This window comes from Rattus norvegicus, chromosome 10 (assembly GCF_036323735.1).
Source record: "Rattus norvegicus strain BN/NHsdMcwi chromosome 10, GRCr8, whole genome shotgun sequence".
Lineage (NCBI taxonomy): Eukaryota > Metazoa > Chordata > Mammalia > Rodentia > Muridae > Rattus > Rattus norvegicus.
The window spans coordinates 100428588-100443998 of NC_086028.1; the positions used below are offsets into that span (position 1 = coordinate 100428588).

Sequence of the window (15411 nt, forward strand, 5' to 3'; positions counted from 1 at the left end):
ACTTCTGGGTCCTTGCTCAGGTTCAGTGGGGCTACACAATAAAGATGGTCACAACTTGGAGAGCCCCTGGTCGAATGGAAGACACATTCCCAATACCAGGAACCCTTCATGAACTTTTGGGGGTCCAGTCCTAGAGCTCCCAGGAAGTAAAGCTTTACCTTCATAGTGGGCACCAACTAGGCAGGGACATCAGGTCTGAAAGCGTCCTCTCCACAAAGCTTCCTACCCACAAGGAAATGAGAAGTGACTTGACGCCAATCAGAATGAAGCCTGGCCCTGCACCCTGAGCTAGACGCAAGCAGGGGTCATTAGGCTGTGATAGCAGCCTGGCGGTCATGAGATCCGTGCCTCACACCAGCTTCCTCAGCTCGCCTGGGCTCCTTCCGAGTGTTTCAGTTTCTCTGTAGCTCCAGGAACAGAACTAAGAAAAGTCAGAATCAAAACAGCTAGACACAAAGAAAAGCAGAAGTGGGCGTCTCAGAGACTGGCCGGGTCCTCCTGCTGGGCTGAACCGTGGAGCGTCCAGCTGTGGCCTGCCTGCCGGTGACCCATGTGTGGGAGAAATGACCCAGCTGGCCTCAGCTGTGTGGCTGCCCACGCTGTTGCTGCTGCTGCTTTTCTGGGTTCCAGGTAAGGAGGCATCTGCTGAAGGACGGGGGTGTCTTCCTGGAACGCTGGGGGCCTTCAGGGAGATGCTGTGCGAGGCACAGGAACCAGGATTCCTCTGTGCACAGCACAGAGTGTGGCAGCTACCCCTTCATGTTAGATGCATGACCAAGGGGGGAAGGTACCAGGATCTTGCTATGCATCCAGCTATCAGAACAAAGAACAAGTCACACAACTTGGGGCTGGTGGCTGCCCAGGAGGGGTGCCCAGAGGAATTTTGGATGGTTTAGAATAAAAAGCAGGAGGTCAGAAAGTCAGGGCAGTGGTACCAGTGTGAGTGGACAGTGACCGGGTTGAGAGGCCCTGAGAGGCACGTGCTGGTGCTTATGTGTGTGAAGAAATTTAATCATTCTTCCTCCCTCCCTCTCTCCCTCCCTCCCTCTCTCCCTCCCTCCCTCCCTCCCTCCCTCCCTCCCTCCCTCCCTTCTTTCCTTCCTTCCTTCCTTCCTTCCCTCCTTCCTTCCTTCCTTCCATTCATCTTTCTCTTCTCTTCTCTTTTCTTTCTTTCTTACTTTCTTTCTTCCTTCCTTCCTTCCTTTCTTTTGTTTTGGTTTTTCAAGACAAGGTTTCTCTGTGTAGCCCTGCCTCTCCTGGAACTCACTTTGTATACTAGACTGGCCTGGAACTCAGAAATCTGCCTGTCCCTGTCTCCCAAGTGCTGGGATTAAAAGATGTGCACCACCATGTGCAGCTAGTCTTTTTTTTTTTTTTCCATTTTCTTTTTGGGATAGGGTCTCTCTGATTAGCCTTGGATCTCACTATGTGGACTAGGGTGTCCTTGAACTCAGAGACTGCCTTTCTTGGCCTCCAGAATGCTGGGATTAAAGGTGTGCACCACCACATCCCACAAACTTCTTTTTTTTTTTTTTTTGGTTCATTTTTTCGGAGCTGGGGACCGAACCCAGGGTCTTGCGCTTCCTAGGTAAGCGCTCTACCACTGAGCTAAATCCCCAGCCCCACAAACTTCTTTTTTATTGTTTGAAAAATCTCACTGTATGTGAACAATGTTGTCTGACCATATCTGACCTCCCTCTGACTTCCCTCAAGTCCGTTCGACACATCTCCCTCCAGCTTTGTATTATTTGTATTTTTAAAAAATAACCATGGAATGATTAGCATTATCTCTATGCACATGGGTGTGGGGTCATCCACTGGGGCAACCTGCCAATAGCCACACCCCCAAAGGGAAACAATTTCTAATCCCAGTACTCTGGAGGCAGAGGCAGGCAGATCTAGGTAAGTTTAAGGCCTGCCTGTTCTACATAGTCAGTTTCAGACCAGCCAGGGTTACGTAGAAAAACAATTTGCTTCAAGATAAATAAATAAATGAAGAAAGGAAGAAAGGAAGAAAGAAAGAAAGAAAGAAAGCCAACCACTGGTCTCATCTTGGTTTACACACTTTTTTTTTCTAAAGATTTATTTATTTCATGTATATGAGTACAATGACACTGTCTTCAGACACACCAGAAGAGGGCATCCAATTCCCATTACAGATGGTTGTGAGCCACCATGTGGTTGCCGGGAACTAAACTCAGGACCTCTGGAAGAGCAGTCAGTGCTCTTAACCACTAAGCCATCTCTCCAACCTGGTTTACACACTTTTATTTATAGAGGTTTGTAAAAAAAATTATCATGGCTATTTTTCCCTTTATTTGTTTGGGTTTTCTCCCCCCGCCCCCCCCCCGCCCCCCCGCTTGGGGTTTAAGGGAATTTGAAAGTGCCATGCTAAGGGAAAAGGTGGAAAGTTAGAAAGCCAGCCATCTGCTGGGGGGTGGGGAACCATCCTTGCAAGCCAGGAAAGGCACGGGAGGGCTGGGAACTGGTGTTTACTTATTAAGCACGTCAGGACTCAGGAGATGGCTTAGCGGAGAAAGTGGGCACCTGAGTTTGGATTCCAAGCACCTACTTGAAAATTGGATTTGATATACCTGTGTATCCCCAGAGCTGGGGGTGCAGAGATGAATGGGGGTGCAGAAATGAGTGGGACTCGATGCTCCTTCTAGTCTCTGTAGACACCGTGCCCCCATGCACATACTTGCACACAAACACGTAGACACATAATTAAAATAAAATCAGCGAGAGGTGACTCAGTGTTAAGTGCACTCACTGCTCTTCCAGAGGACCTGGGTTTGGTTTTCATAACCCACATGGTGGTTCGCAACTGTAGAATTATTGCTATATTAATATTGATTCATAAAATGAGTACAGCAGCAGTTATTCCTTAACCTCTGCTAGTTCCCCAATAACCACACAGAGAGACCGAGATTTATTAAAATTGCCCTGAGTCAGACACTGAGCAAGCATTACTCCATTCTAAACCTCCAAGCTGGTCAAGTTTCCTCCCAGACAATGTTCCCGTGTTACTTGAGTTTTTGTCCTTTCTTGATCCAACTCTCCTCTCCTGATGTTTTCTCTACCTTCCTTGTGACTCCCTTTCACTTCCTCCCAGAATGGGAAGTCCCGCCTTATTCTCTCCAAAGCTCTGTATTGGCTTGTTGGCTTTTATTGGCAGGGCAGAGAACAAATGAGGAGCAATGTTTATATAAACTCGAGACAAGAGCTTCCAAGAATAAACATAGCAATGCTGTGTCTGGATTGAAACAAGATATAAGGGCACAGAAACCTGCATTTGAATAAAAGCATGCCTACCCACAACTACCTATAACTCTAGTTTCAGGGCTTTTCACACTGTCTTCTGGCCTCCATGGGCTCCTGCATGTATGTGTGGTGCATATTAACTCATACAGGTACACACAAACACACATAAAATAAACCTTAAAGAAAAACCTTAAAAAAGACTCAGAACCTCAAAATTGGCGAGATAAACCTAGGTTTAGAGAGTAAATTCTCCCGTTTTCCTGCCCTTCCCATTAACTCCTCTTCCTGGTCACAGGGTCATAAGGGCACTGAGGGAGCTGGGCATACAGCTGGCTACCTCTTCTGTTCTGTGGGGTTGGGGGGAGATGGGGGTGTGGCTATTCTCCAAGCTCCTGAGATGCCCAAAGCTGAGTTTGAAAACATGGACTTGGAGGATCAAGTTTGAAGGAAGGAGCAGGGCAGAAGGAGTGGTGAAGGGATGGAGGGTGGAGCTTTTGGAGGCCTTCCTCCTCATCCAGCTATGAGATGAAGAACGGAGATTTGTGTTTTCCAGGCTGTGTCCCTCTTCGTGGCCCCAGCAGTGTGACAGGAACTGTGGGGGAGTCCCTGAACGTGACTTGTCAGTATGAGGAGAGATTCAAGATGAATAAGAAATACTGGTGCAGAGGGTCACTTGTTCTACTTTGCAAAGATATTGTCAAGACCGGAGGCTCAGAAGAAGCTAGGAATGGCCGAGTGTCCATCAGGGACGATCGAGACAACCTGACCTTCACAGTGACCTTGCAGAACCTCACGCTGGAGGATGCAGGCACCTACATGTGTGCGGTGGATATACCATTGATCGATCACTCCTTCAAGGTTGAATTGTCTGTGGTCCCAGGTAACATCCCAGGTAAGTTCCTGTAATGAGCACCAGGACAGTTGCAAGCGGCAGGAATTTCCAGGCAGGAATCAGCTCAGAGCCTGGGAGTATGTTAAGTGTGATAAGGGGCAGTCAGGGACAGAGCAACAGCCAAGGAGGCATCCTGGAGTAACTACTTCCTGTGAGGAGGAATGTGCTGGTCTGTCAGGGGACAGGAGGCAGAAAGGCAGAGTGTCGCCAGAACAGAGTTCTCTATCCTGTGGAGCTGAACCATGAAAACCAGACAGAGTTCATGGGTGTGTTGGGGGATGAGCAGAGGTCAGTAGGGGACAGTGCTGTGTTCAGAGGAAGCTTTTACTAGTGACACACCAGATTAACTGTCTCTGGCAGCATGTGGCTGAGGCTGAAGGGGAGCAGAGCTGGTGTTTGGTTTTGCCTCAGATGGGTTGGGGGGCGGCAGCTGTGTCACACATGCAAATGATCAGCTGATTTAGGATCCTCCCACCCAATCCTTCCTTTGGTGTGATAGCTGTTCAAAAGCAACCCATTGGCAGCTGATTAGGGTACTGTATTAGCACTCAGGAGGTAGAGGCAGGAGGATTACAACAAGTTCAAGACAGCTAGGGCTATAAACTCCATATCAAGACCCTGTCTCAAAAAGTAAAGAAAAAAAGGAAGAAAGGAAGAAGAAACAGGGAAGGAGGGAAGGGAGGAAGAAAGGAAGAGAGGGAGGGAGGAAGGGAGGGAGGGAAGAAGGAAGGAATGGAGGAAGGGAGAGAGGAAGGGAGGAAGGAAGGAAGGAAGGGGAAGAAGGAAGGGAAGGAAAGAGGGAGGAAGGAAGGAAGAGGAGGGAGGGAGGAAGGAAGGAGGAATCCCTTAGAAACTAGCAGAATCAGATGAGACTAACTAGGTCTTATCTATAGTTTCATCTCCAGGAACAACACGAGAGACAACTGTGGTGCCCACCAGCTTCTCTACCAAGGGTCCCACCCAAGGATCCATCCCAGAGGGGCACCATGAACATTATGAGCCCCAGGGCTTGAGGTGAGGAGCTCTGTTTCCTGACTCAGAGGTGATCACCCCAGTTTTGCTGTCTCCTTAGGAGAAGGGCTGCCAGAAGCCTGAGGGCTTGGGGTAAGGCACCTTGGTTCCTGACTTGAAGGTGAAGCCTGGGGTTGGAGATTTAGCTCAGTGGTAGAGCGCTTGCCTAGGAAGCACAAGGCCCTGGGTTCGGTCCCCAGCTCCGAAAAAAAGAACCAAAAAAAAAAAAAAAGTAATTAAAAAAAAAAAAGGTGAAACTTAAGTAGGCATCATGGTCACGTGCTCATGTCATACCCCGATGGCCAGAACCTCTTAGACCCTGGGCTGTAGTCCAGGTAAGAAGGTCATAGGCCACTGACCACTCTGGGCCTGCCTATGCTGAAGGTAGGGTGAGTTCAGGCTTAGGAGGACCCAGGGAGTGGGGGGAGGAGAGCAGATTAAAAAGGGTTGGTGACATCCTTGTAGGCATGGCTCGGTGTTTCACAGAACACTTTTTGTACCCCGTGAAGATCTTCATGTCACCACACGCCATAGTTATTTTTTTCTGTGGCTGCGATAAAACAAAAAACAAAAAACAAAACACCATGGCCAAGGCAACTTAAAATAGAAAGCGTTTATTTGGGGCTCACGGTTTCAGAGAGTTAGAGTCCATGACCGTCATGGTGGGGACATGGTAACAGACAGGCAAGCATGTCTCCGGAGCAGTAGCCGGGAGCTTACCTCCTTGTGAGACACAGCCACGAGACAGAGAGAGCTAACTGGGAATGTTGTGGGCTTCTGGGACTTCAAAGCACCCCTACCGCCCCTCCCCCCTCCCACCATTGATGCACTTCCTCCATCAAGGCCACACCTCTTAATCCTCTCCAAGTAGTTCCACCAACCGGGGACCAAGTATTCAAATGAATGAGCCTATGGGGGCCAATCTGATCCAAATCATCCTACCATGCTATTTTTCAGACGAATAAACTTGTAGCAGTAAATGTTAATCAATAGCAAGATGGTTCCAGGCACCACACCACGCTACCTCCTGCTACTCTCTGTCCTTGGTGGTCTCTCTGCCTCCATGGCTAGCCCCATGGCGGGTCGCTGGCACATGCAGAGACAGCCTATCATGTAGCTCTCTGCTCTGGACTCTGCTTACATTCCCAGCGTCCGCCCCAACAAAAATCAAAAGTCTAGAAGCTTGTAATTTATCAGTCAGATTAATATCAGTAAGTTCTCACTCCACAAAACGTCCACATGAAAAACTCAGAGCCAGTCGCTATTGATATAAACGGCCCACCTAGAGAAGACAAATTGTCCTGTAATGATCCATCCCTTACCTGTGGCTATTTAAAGCCACACGGGTCCAGGTCATCCTTCTCCTCCTCCATCTTCTCTTCTTTTCCTTCTTCTCCTATCTCTCCCACCTTTCGAAAACATTGCCCCGCCTTTCTTTTTCACTGCCCAATCACAGGTCTTGCCTTATCTGTGCCTGCCCTCACCTGCATATAGACCTCAATCCACATAAACTAGAGCTCAGAGCTAAGCATGCTGCCTCGGCTGTCATGGTGCTCGTGTAGAGATGAAGGGCTGGGCTCAGGGTCACATGACTCCACATTCTAGAAACTGGGGACACAGCAGCTCCACAGAGAATCTGAAAATGTCTGCAGACTCTCCCAAGAAAACTGCATGCGGTCGCCCGCGATTTCCAGGGCTCAGACTTTCTGCACTGACCCCACGGATGCTGCAAATGGATCCTGGAACCAACTGGAGTTAGCATGGATCCTATAGGTTAAAGGCTCTGGCCACTTGCTCTCCTCGCTTTTAGCTAGAAACGTTGAGGCTCCCATGACCCCCTTGAGTTCAGGAATTCACTGGCGTTATTGCGGACGAAAATGGTTTTATCATAAACGATAAAGATCATGAGGAGACCGCTGAAGACACAGCAAGGCAGACTGGGAGACTCCCAAGCAGAGCCTCGGAACTCTCTTATCTCCGCAGGCTCAGCATGCATCGCCCTCTCTTGTGTGTCTCCACCAAGAGTTCCTCCGAGCTCCTTCCCAGGGATTTTGCTGGGGTCTCATGAAGTAGGCACCATGGGCTGTATCTCAGGCGTGTGGATGAGCTGATCTCCATCCCCTCCCCTCCCTGGAGGTTGGGCAGTTAGGGCCCCTGTCACATCTCTGACCCCACATTGGTTCCTGGTGAGGAGCCCCATTCTGTCACCTCACCTCTTAGCTATGTACAGGCTTTTGACATCGTAACACAGCACTGCTATGTATAAAGTTCACACCCAAGAGCCATGCAATCAAGGTACAAAAATATCAGGAAAACAGAACAAAACAAACAAAACCTAAAGAGCGAAACCCCAACCGCTCCGGACACCTCACCGTATTTTAAGTAAATTTACAATTTGGTGTTGGGTAACTACGCAGGGCCAAATGCATGAGCTCCACAGACTGAGGCCTGGATACTCCTCCATGTACCAGTTTTATGGTATCCGCAAACAACAAAGATGTTCCTATTACCAAATTCCCCAGCATTGGGCAGGGATGTCCAACCTTTGGAGATCGAGACATGATGTCGTGGTCTACAAATGTGTTGTCCACATTCAAAGCTATCCTGGGCCGCACATGGCCTCTCTCCTAGGATCCAGGGTCCAAGGCCTGTCCTCTCCTCCCTGTCCCACACCTGGAAACCTCCCTATAAGTTTTCTGCCAACCAAGAGCCACGGTGCAAGACAAGGCAAGATGCTTTCAGAGGTTCACTTGCAGACAATCACGGCAGGCAGGGCCCTGCTTTGTTGGGGCTGAAAGCTTGTGTGCAGTCTGTGTGTGTGTGCATGTATCTGGGTATGTATGTATCTATGTATGTGTATGTATCTGTGTGTATCTATGTATGTGCATGTATCTGTGTGCATGAGTGTGTGTGTGTGTGTGTGTGTGTGAGAGAGAGAGAGATTTAGATACAAAAGTCATTATGCTGTTGACCTTTATAAAAGTTTTTTTAAAAGATTTCTTTTATGCATATGAGTACACTGTCACTGTCTTCAGACACCAGAAGAGGAATATCTGATCTGGTTGTGAGCCAACATGTGGTTGCTGGGATTTGAACTCAGGACCTCTGGAAGAGCCGCCAGTGCTTTTAACCGCTGGGCCACCTCTCCAGGACCTAAAAATAAATAAATAAATAAATAAATAAATAAATAAATAAATAAATAAATAAATTTTATATAATGTCTGACTACATAGCCTTGGCTAGGTTGGAGCTCCCTGTGTAGACCAGGCTGGCTTTGAACTCACAAAGATCCACCTACCTCTGCTTCCTAACCACTAGAATTAAAGTCATGGATCAGCACTGCCAGCTTTATAAAGTTTTAAAGATTATTATTGTATGTGAGCAAGTGTTCCTATGTACACAACGTTCTAGGAGTCAGGTCTCTCCTTTCTCTGTGGGTTCTGGGGTTTGAACCTATGACCTCTCAGGCTTGCATGCGAACTCCTATCCACAAAGTCATCTCACAGATTCCTTTTTAAAAGAACATTCGACTTTATGTATTTGCTTTGAAAGGCAGGGCCTGGTGATATACTCAGGGGCTGTGTAGAGGCCCTGGGTTCGATTCCCAGCACTGAATAAACTATTCTCTCCCTGTAAAGTCTCCCAGTGCTGCTGTCCGTGTTAGCTCTCTTGCTGTTGCTGTTGGTGGGGACCTCTCTGCTGGCCTGGAGGATGTTCCAGAAGCGGTCAGTCAAAGGTGAGTTAGTCCCCTACTATGTCCTCCTGTCCCTGCTCCAGGGTAGGTGGATTCTGGCCACAGTCTTCCACCTTCCTGCTCTGTCCCCAGTTCTCAGAACAGGCACATTAAGCACACACAAGCCAGGTGACCCTAGATGGCGGGCTCCAGAAGTGTCCCTGGGCATAGTGATTACAGACTTTTAGAGGTAGCTCTCTAGAAGCCTTTCTCCTGGGGCCTGAGTGGCTGCTCCTTGGAGCTGTGTTATCCTTGGTTAAAACCTTCCATGGCTTCTCACACTCTCAAGAGACTGCAGGGCTGTTAGGCCTCCAGAGTGTGTGTCCAGCCTGCCTTGCCCCTTCCCACGTCTTGTGACTTTTGGTCACATGGAAGGAACCTTAGGCTCCCTTCCCCGCCCCCTCCCACCACACTCTATCCTCTTGACCTTTTGCTCCCACACTAACCACATGGGACTTCCCCAACTTGAACAACCCCAGTTCTGTGAGTCCTAGCACATTCCTTGGGTGCCCTTTCACCTAGAAACACTGTGGCCCTACACTTCGTTTTTAAGAAAGATATGAGGTGGGTTGATTCATCTAATCCCAGCGCTTGGGAAACAAAGGTAACAGGATTGCAGGGTTCAAGGGCACACAGCACTATCTACATAGGGAAGACTTCATCTCATAGAACAAAACAAACCAGCTGGTAGAGATGCACACCTTTAATTTCAGCACTGGAGAGGCAGAATCAGGGGGATCTCTTTGGGTTTGAGGCCAGCCTGGTCTAATACAGAGTGAGTTCCAGGACACCCAGGGCTACACAGAGAAACCCCGTCTTGAAAAAAACAAACAGATCAAACCAAAACAGCACATGGTAAGTCAAAATCCTACCACCGAGAGCTGGGCAGAGGTGGTGCACACATTTTAATTTTAATTTGGGAGGCAGAGGCAGGCGAATCTCTGTGAGTTCAAGGCCAGCCTGGCCTACATAGTGAGTTCAGGATAGCCAGGGCTGTTACCTAGAGAAAGCCTGTCTTGAAAACAAAGACAAAAAAACAAAAGGAAATCACCCAGAAAGTAAGCCACTGTGGTAGAGGCGTGCGAGTTCCTTCTGGCCTTTTACTATGCCTATGTGATTTCTTTAAAATAATTTTCCATGTTCTAATTATTTATATATGCGTGTGTTGTACGTGTGTGTGTGTGTGTGCATGTATGTGGAAAGCCCTTGGAGGTCAGAAGGGAGCATCAGACCTCTTGGAGCTGGAATTATAGGCAGTCGGATGATCAATGTGGGTGCTGGGAACCAAACTCGGGTCCCCTGGAAGGGCAACTACTGCTCTTAACCTCTGAGCCGTCTCTCTGGCCCTTTATGTGTTTTCCTAAAGATCTTGCTTCCTAACCAGGCAAAGTTGGGTCGTCCTTGTACTCTCTGCACTTGGGAGGCTGAAGCAGGAGGATTAGGGGAGAGTTTAAGAGCACACTGGGGAGTTGGGGATTTAGCTCAGTGGTAGAGCGCTTGCCTAGTAAGTGCAAGGCCCTGGGTTCGGTTCTCAGTGCTGGGGGGGGGGGGGAGAAAGAGCACACTGGACAGCATAGCAAGACCCTGCCTCAAAAACAAAACAAAACAAAACAAAAGAACGAAAACTTCATTCCATTTAAACCTGTAATTTTGCACTTAACATATTATATATAGCATTTCCACTAATGTTGAAGGTTCTAGAAATTCCAGACCTATGGCTGAAGTCTCCAGGGAAAGCCTTTCTCAGAGCAGCAACCCCCCTCCCCTGCCTTCATTAGTCTGCAGCTTCACCTCCTCCTTCTCTTCCTGCCTCTAGCTGATAAGCACCCAGAGATGTCCCAGAACCTCAGACAGGTAAGGGAGTTATTGGCAGGAGGAGAGCCAGGGTGACTGGGTAAGACGAGGCCTGTGGGGGAGCTCCTGGGCTGGTAGATGGGAGCAGTCTATCTCAGGGAGATGGAACTGTCCCAGAACAGGAAGACCAGCACCTGGAGATCTAGTCACCAACTCTCGTCCCAAGTTCTGCCCAATGTGTTCCCCTCTGGCCAGGACAATGGACCTTGAGGAAGGGAGGGTCCTCGAGAGAACAGGGAGAAGGTGGGGGAAGAGTGGGATGCCTTTATGACCCCCAGAGTGTAGTGTGGGGGGATATATTTAGAGAAGGAGTGCAGTGGGGAGGGTCAGGAGGGAGGGACTCCACAGTTGACACTTCTTGACCTTCTGCAGGCCGAGGAGCAGAGTGAATCCCAGTATGTCAATCTGCAGCTGCACACGTTGCCCCTGAGGGAAGAGCCGGTGCCACCAAGTCAGGTGGAGGTAGAATACAGCACACTGGTGAGTTGGGGAGCCTGGCTCCCTTGGCGTGAGGATCCTGGCCATGAAAGGGTACCTCGTAGGGATGGGGATGGGCAGCAGGGGGATGGGCTGCTGGCTCAGGCAGCTATACAGAAGATGGGGCAGGTGGAGACTCAGCGAGAGTCAAGACCCTTAGAAGAACCATGCATCATTGTAGCTAGGAGTAGGAAGTAGGACTATTAGGAGTGGCCAGTATCTAGGGTCCTGACAGTCAATACATCAAAACTAGTAATTTTGACTTGTGTCGGTCCCCTCTCCCCCCATCTTTTTGGTATCAATTCTGCTTTAGAGGTGAATCCAAGACCCACCATTTTACAGGGAGGGTTAATCAGAAGCTGAGAAAGATACAAGCAAAGGCTTTCTGAGAAGACTCCTCCCCTCCCCCCGGCTCAGAGCCTTCTGAACCCTTATTTGATGCCCCAAGGGATGCCATAGTTTGGTGACAGGAGATAGGGGACGTACACTGCTGAAAAAGTGACTCATCTGAGTGAGCCCACTCTGACCCCATTCGACCATGGCTTCTGATCCTGCGTCATGGGGAATGATGAGAGGTTCTGTCCCACATCCATTTGGGATGACCCGAAGCTATGACTTCCCTTCACTTGTGCCAGTGTCTTAAAAAAAAAAAGGCTCCTTTATTTGTATTTCATGTGCATTGGTGTTTTGTCTGTGTATAAGTCTGTGTGAGGGGCTGGAGAGATGGCTCAGCGGTTAAGAGCACCCGACTGCTCTTCCAGAGGTCATGAGTTCAATTCCCAGCAACCACATGGTGGCTCACAACCATCTGTAAGGAGATCCGGTGCCCTCTTCTGGTGTATCTGAAGACAGACAGCTACAGTGTACTTATATATAATAAATGAATAAATCTTAAAAAAAAAAAAGTCTGTGTGAGGGCATCAGATCCCCTGGAAATGCGCTACAGACAGTTGTGAGCTGCCATGTGGGTGCTGGGAATTGAACCCCCGTCCTCTGGGAGAGCACCTAATGCTCTTAACTGTTGGGCCATCTCTCCAGCCCTATATTTGTCTTTTGAGGGTAGGTTGTGGGCAGGAAACCCAGTGTCCTCATTTTAAGCAACTGTCTGTCTATAGTTAAAGGGTGCCTAGCCTTGCATGGGGAAGGCCCAGTCCTCTATCATGTGACATGCCCTCCTGTCTTCCCAGCTATGGGACCAGCAACAACCTGGCATCACCTGGTAGCTAACGATTGCAAACCTGCTGGTTGGAAGCTGACTTTCTTTCCCCCTTGGGACAAATCAGCCTGTGACATTAGAAGTGTTCTACCATTGTGGCCACTTATGCTGGCCATGATATACCCAGCATGGGGACTTCCACGGTGGCTTGACCAGGTGGAGCAGTGAGTCCACTTCTGGGCGGATGAGGGCTGGGATATGTGCTCTTGTCTTGGCCTGAATCTGGGGTCTCTCTTTACAGGCATTACCTCAGGAAGAGCTCCATTATACATCCGTGGTATTCGACTCTCAGAGGCAGAATTCTCATGCCAATGGGGATCCCCCTTGTCAATCTCCGGACCAAAAAACAGAGTACAGTGAGATCCGGAAGCCCAGAGAAGGTCTCTCTGACCCTCACCCGTGACTCCTTGTCATCTGATCCCTTCAATGGTGACCACCAGGTCCCCAAGCTCCCTGCTGGCTGCTGCCTTCAATGTCGTGAGCCTCCCTGGCTTCACTAAAGATGAGCAGGAGCCAGGGCTCTGTGGGTACAGAGTCTCATCCCTGTGGCTCTCTCCTCTTAGCCTGCATTTCGTTCTGCCCCTGGTTGTGAAGATGTAGATGCTACTCCTTTGGGGCTCTGGGAAGTGACATGGTTCATATAGAATGGCACTTGTGTTAGTCTTGTAGTGTCAGTGTCTGTGGTCACTGGGAAAGTGGAGAACCATCAAGGACCTATGAGACTACACAGAAAGGGGAGTCATGGAGGCTCTAACCATCAGCTCCCCCATCTCACAGAGAAAGAAATCTATGTTCTGAGGACAGGAGCCTGAACCATGCTGCCAAGGTCAGGGGCAAATTCCTCTGGACTCATTTTTATTTTTTGGTTTTTCGAGACAGGGTCTCTCTGTGTAGCTTTGGCTATCCTGGGATTCACTCTGTAGACCAGAAAGGCCTCAAACTCGCAGAGCTCTGCCTGCCTCTGTCTCTCGAGTGCTGGGACTAAAGGTGTGTGACACAGCATCTGGCTTCTCTGGACTCTTAGGTAAAAGATGAAATAAAGTTTATAATATCTTTTTAAAGGGAGAAGAAATGGTTTAAATGATGCCTGTTACATACCTGTAGCCCCATATGAAAGCCCAGCTTTGAAGCCAGAGGAGTCTTTGGGGTACAAGGGATTGGGAAGGACGCGCCAGCACTGGGTTGGAGAGCATAAGTTGTAACTGGTGTTCCCCATGGAACACTTAAGAGTGTTTTCTTACCAGGGTGATTTTAAACTTGAATCCAAAGGTGACTGTGTTTCCAGGCTGTGGTAGCCACCAACGGCTTGAAAGCTGTATCTGCCCAAGTGATTTTTCTTATAACTCTTAACACTGTGCCAGAAGCAACTCCAAGAGGAACTTGTCCCCACAGAGTGGTAGGATAATGGCTATTGATGATTTCTTTGAATTTTTTTTTTAAAGACAGAATTCTTGCTGGGTGGTGGTGGTAATCTTTGATCCCAGCTCTTGGGAGGCAGAGGAAGGCAGGTCTTTGTGAGTTTGAGACCAGCTTGGTCTAGAAAATGAGTTCTTGGACAGCCAGGGCTACACAGAGAAACCCTGACTCAACAAAACAAACAAATGAACGAAAGAAAGAAAGAAAGAAAGAAAGAAAGAAAGAAAGAAAGAAAGACAGGATTCTTAATAGCCCAGGCTAGTGTTTGAACTTGCTATGTAGTCAAGGATGACTTTTCAGTCAGTGTTTTATTGCTGTGAAGAGACATCATGATCAAGGCAACTCTGACAGCTGGGGCTGGCTTACATTTCAGAGGTTTAGTCCATTATCATCACAGCAGGAAGGGCATCCTGCGTGAGTTTCTTCTCCAGCCTGAATTCTTTAGATTTCAGCTGTACCCCACCCTCCACATGTGCTTGTGGTATGCACAGCCATGACTCATCCCTCCTTGTACTTATGTTCTGAAACATAAAAGGGGAAACACACACATACACAGATGGATATCTTTCTTCTTATACACAAAGCCAGGTTCTATGGTGAGGGAAGTGTGTCAGGGGCTGTAGGGACGACGGGTACAGCTCACAGAGCACCCTGGCCTGCTCTCAGCTCTGTCTCAGGTCCCAGCCCCAAACCTATCAATGGATCTTTCCACTTGAAAGAGCAGTGGGCACTGGATCATGCAGATGGGATTTAAGAGTCTTAAGGGGTGGGGGTGGGGATGCTGTGGCTGAAAATAGAGTGCTGGGCCTACCAACCCTCAGGTACAAAGATTTAGTTGGGTGAGTAAACTAGACTGCCAACTGGCAGGGATGGGTAGGGAAAGGAGAGCCCTGCTTCCTGGTGTGAGTCACTTACTGTGGGGTGATCCACATGCCAAGAGCTCAGCCAGAGGCGGTTTTCTCCTTCTATGGACAGGTCTCTTCCTTCACTTTTTCTCCTCTCCTGTTTCCTCTCCCTGCTGCCTGGGGCAGATCATCCCAAGGGCAGCTTTCATTCATTCCTTCATTCCTTCCTTCATTCTCCCACGTATTCAACCCTTTATTTGCCCATCCATTCACCTTTCCACTCATTCATTCACCCACCCATCCATCCATTCATCTATCTATCCATCTACCCACCAATCCATCCACCCACCCATTCACCCACCCATTCACCCACCCACCCATCTATCCATCCATCCATCCATTTATCCATCCATCCATCCATCCATCCATCCATCCATTTATCCGCCCACCCATTCATCCATCCATCCATCCATCCACCTACCCATCCATCCATCCATCCACCCATCCACCCACCTACCCATCCATCCATCCATCCATCCATCCATCATCCATTTATCTGCCCACCCATTCATCCATCCATCCATCTACCTACCCATCCATCCACCCATCCACCCACCTACCCATCCATCCATCCATCCACCCATCCATCCATCCATCCATCCATCCATCCATCCATCCATCCACCTACCTACCCATCCATCCA

General features: G+C 48.8%; 1 protein-coding gene across 3 annotated transcripts; it reads left to right on the plus strand.

Annotated features, from left to right (window-relative positions):
- Positions 1-238: 238 nt before the first annotated feature.
- Positions 239-13106, plus strand: Cd300a (Cd300a molecule). 3 transcript variants are annotated; one of them, NM_001205348.1, is made up of 7 exons: positions 239-630; positions 3818-4156; positions 5050-5170; positions 8806-8903; positions 10717-10754; positions 11127-11234; positions 12689-13106. In NM_001205348.1, the coding sequence occupies exons 1-7, from the start codon at positions 564-566 to the stop codon at positions 12848-12850; spliced, it is 933 nt and encodes a 310-aa protein (NP_001192277.1). In that variant the 5' UTR covers positions 239-563; the 3' UTR covers positions 12851-13106. The 3 variants fall into 3 exon arrangements, 2 of the variants coding, with proteins under 2 accessions (NP_001192277.1, XP_038942584.1); XR_005489928.2 differs by lacking the exon at positions 10717-10754 and having other exon boundaries at positions 324-630; positions 12689-12826; XM_039086656.2 differs by lacking the exons at positions 11127-11234; positions 12689-13106 and having other exon boundaries at positions 324-630; positions 10595-10731.
- Positions 13107-15411: the final 2305 nt, after the last annotated feature.

What these genes read in the sequence shown, in the direction of transcription:
- Cd300a (NM_001205348.1), top strand. Translation starts at nt 564, where the DNA reads ATGACCCAGCTGGCCTCAGCTGTGTGGCTGCCCACGCTGTTGCTGCTG. An exon ending in CCAGAAGCGGTCAGTCAAAG is followed by an intron (nt 8,904 to 10,716) that starts GTGAGTTAGTCC and finishes TCCTGCCTCTAG; the next exon opens with CTGATAAGCACCCAGAGATG. An exon ending in TGTCCCAGAACCTCAGACAG is followed by an intron (nt 10,755 to 11,126) that starts GTAAGGGAGTTA and finishes GACCTTCTGCAG; the next exon opens with GCCGAGGAGCAGAGTGAATC.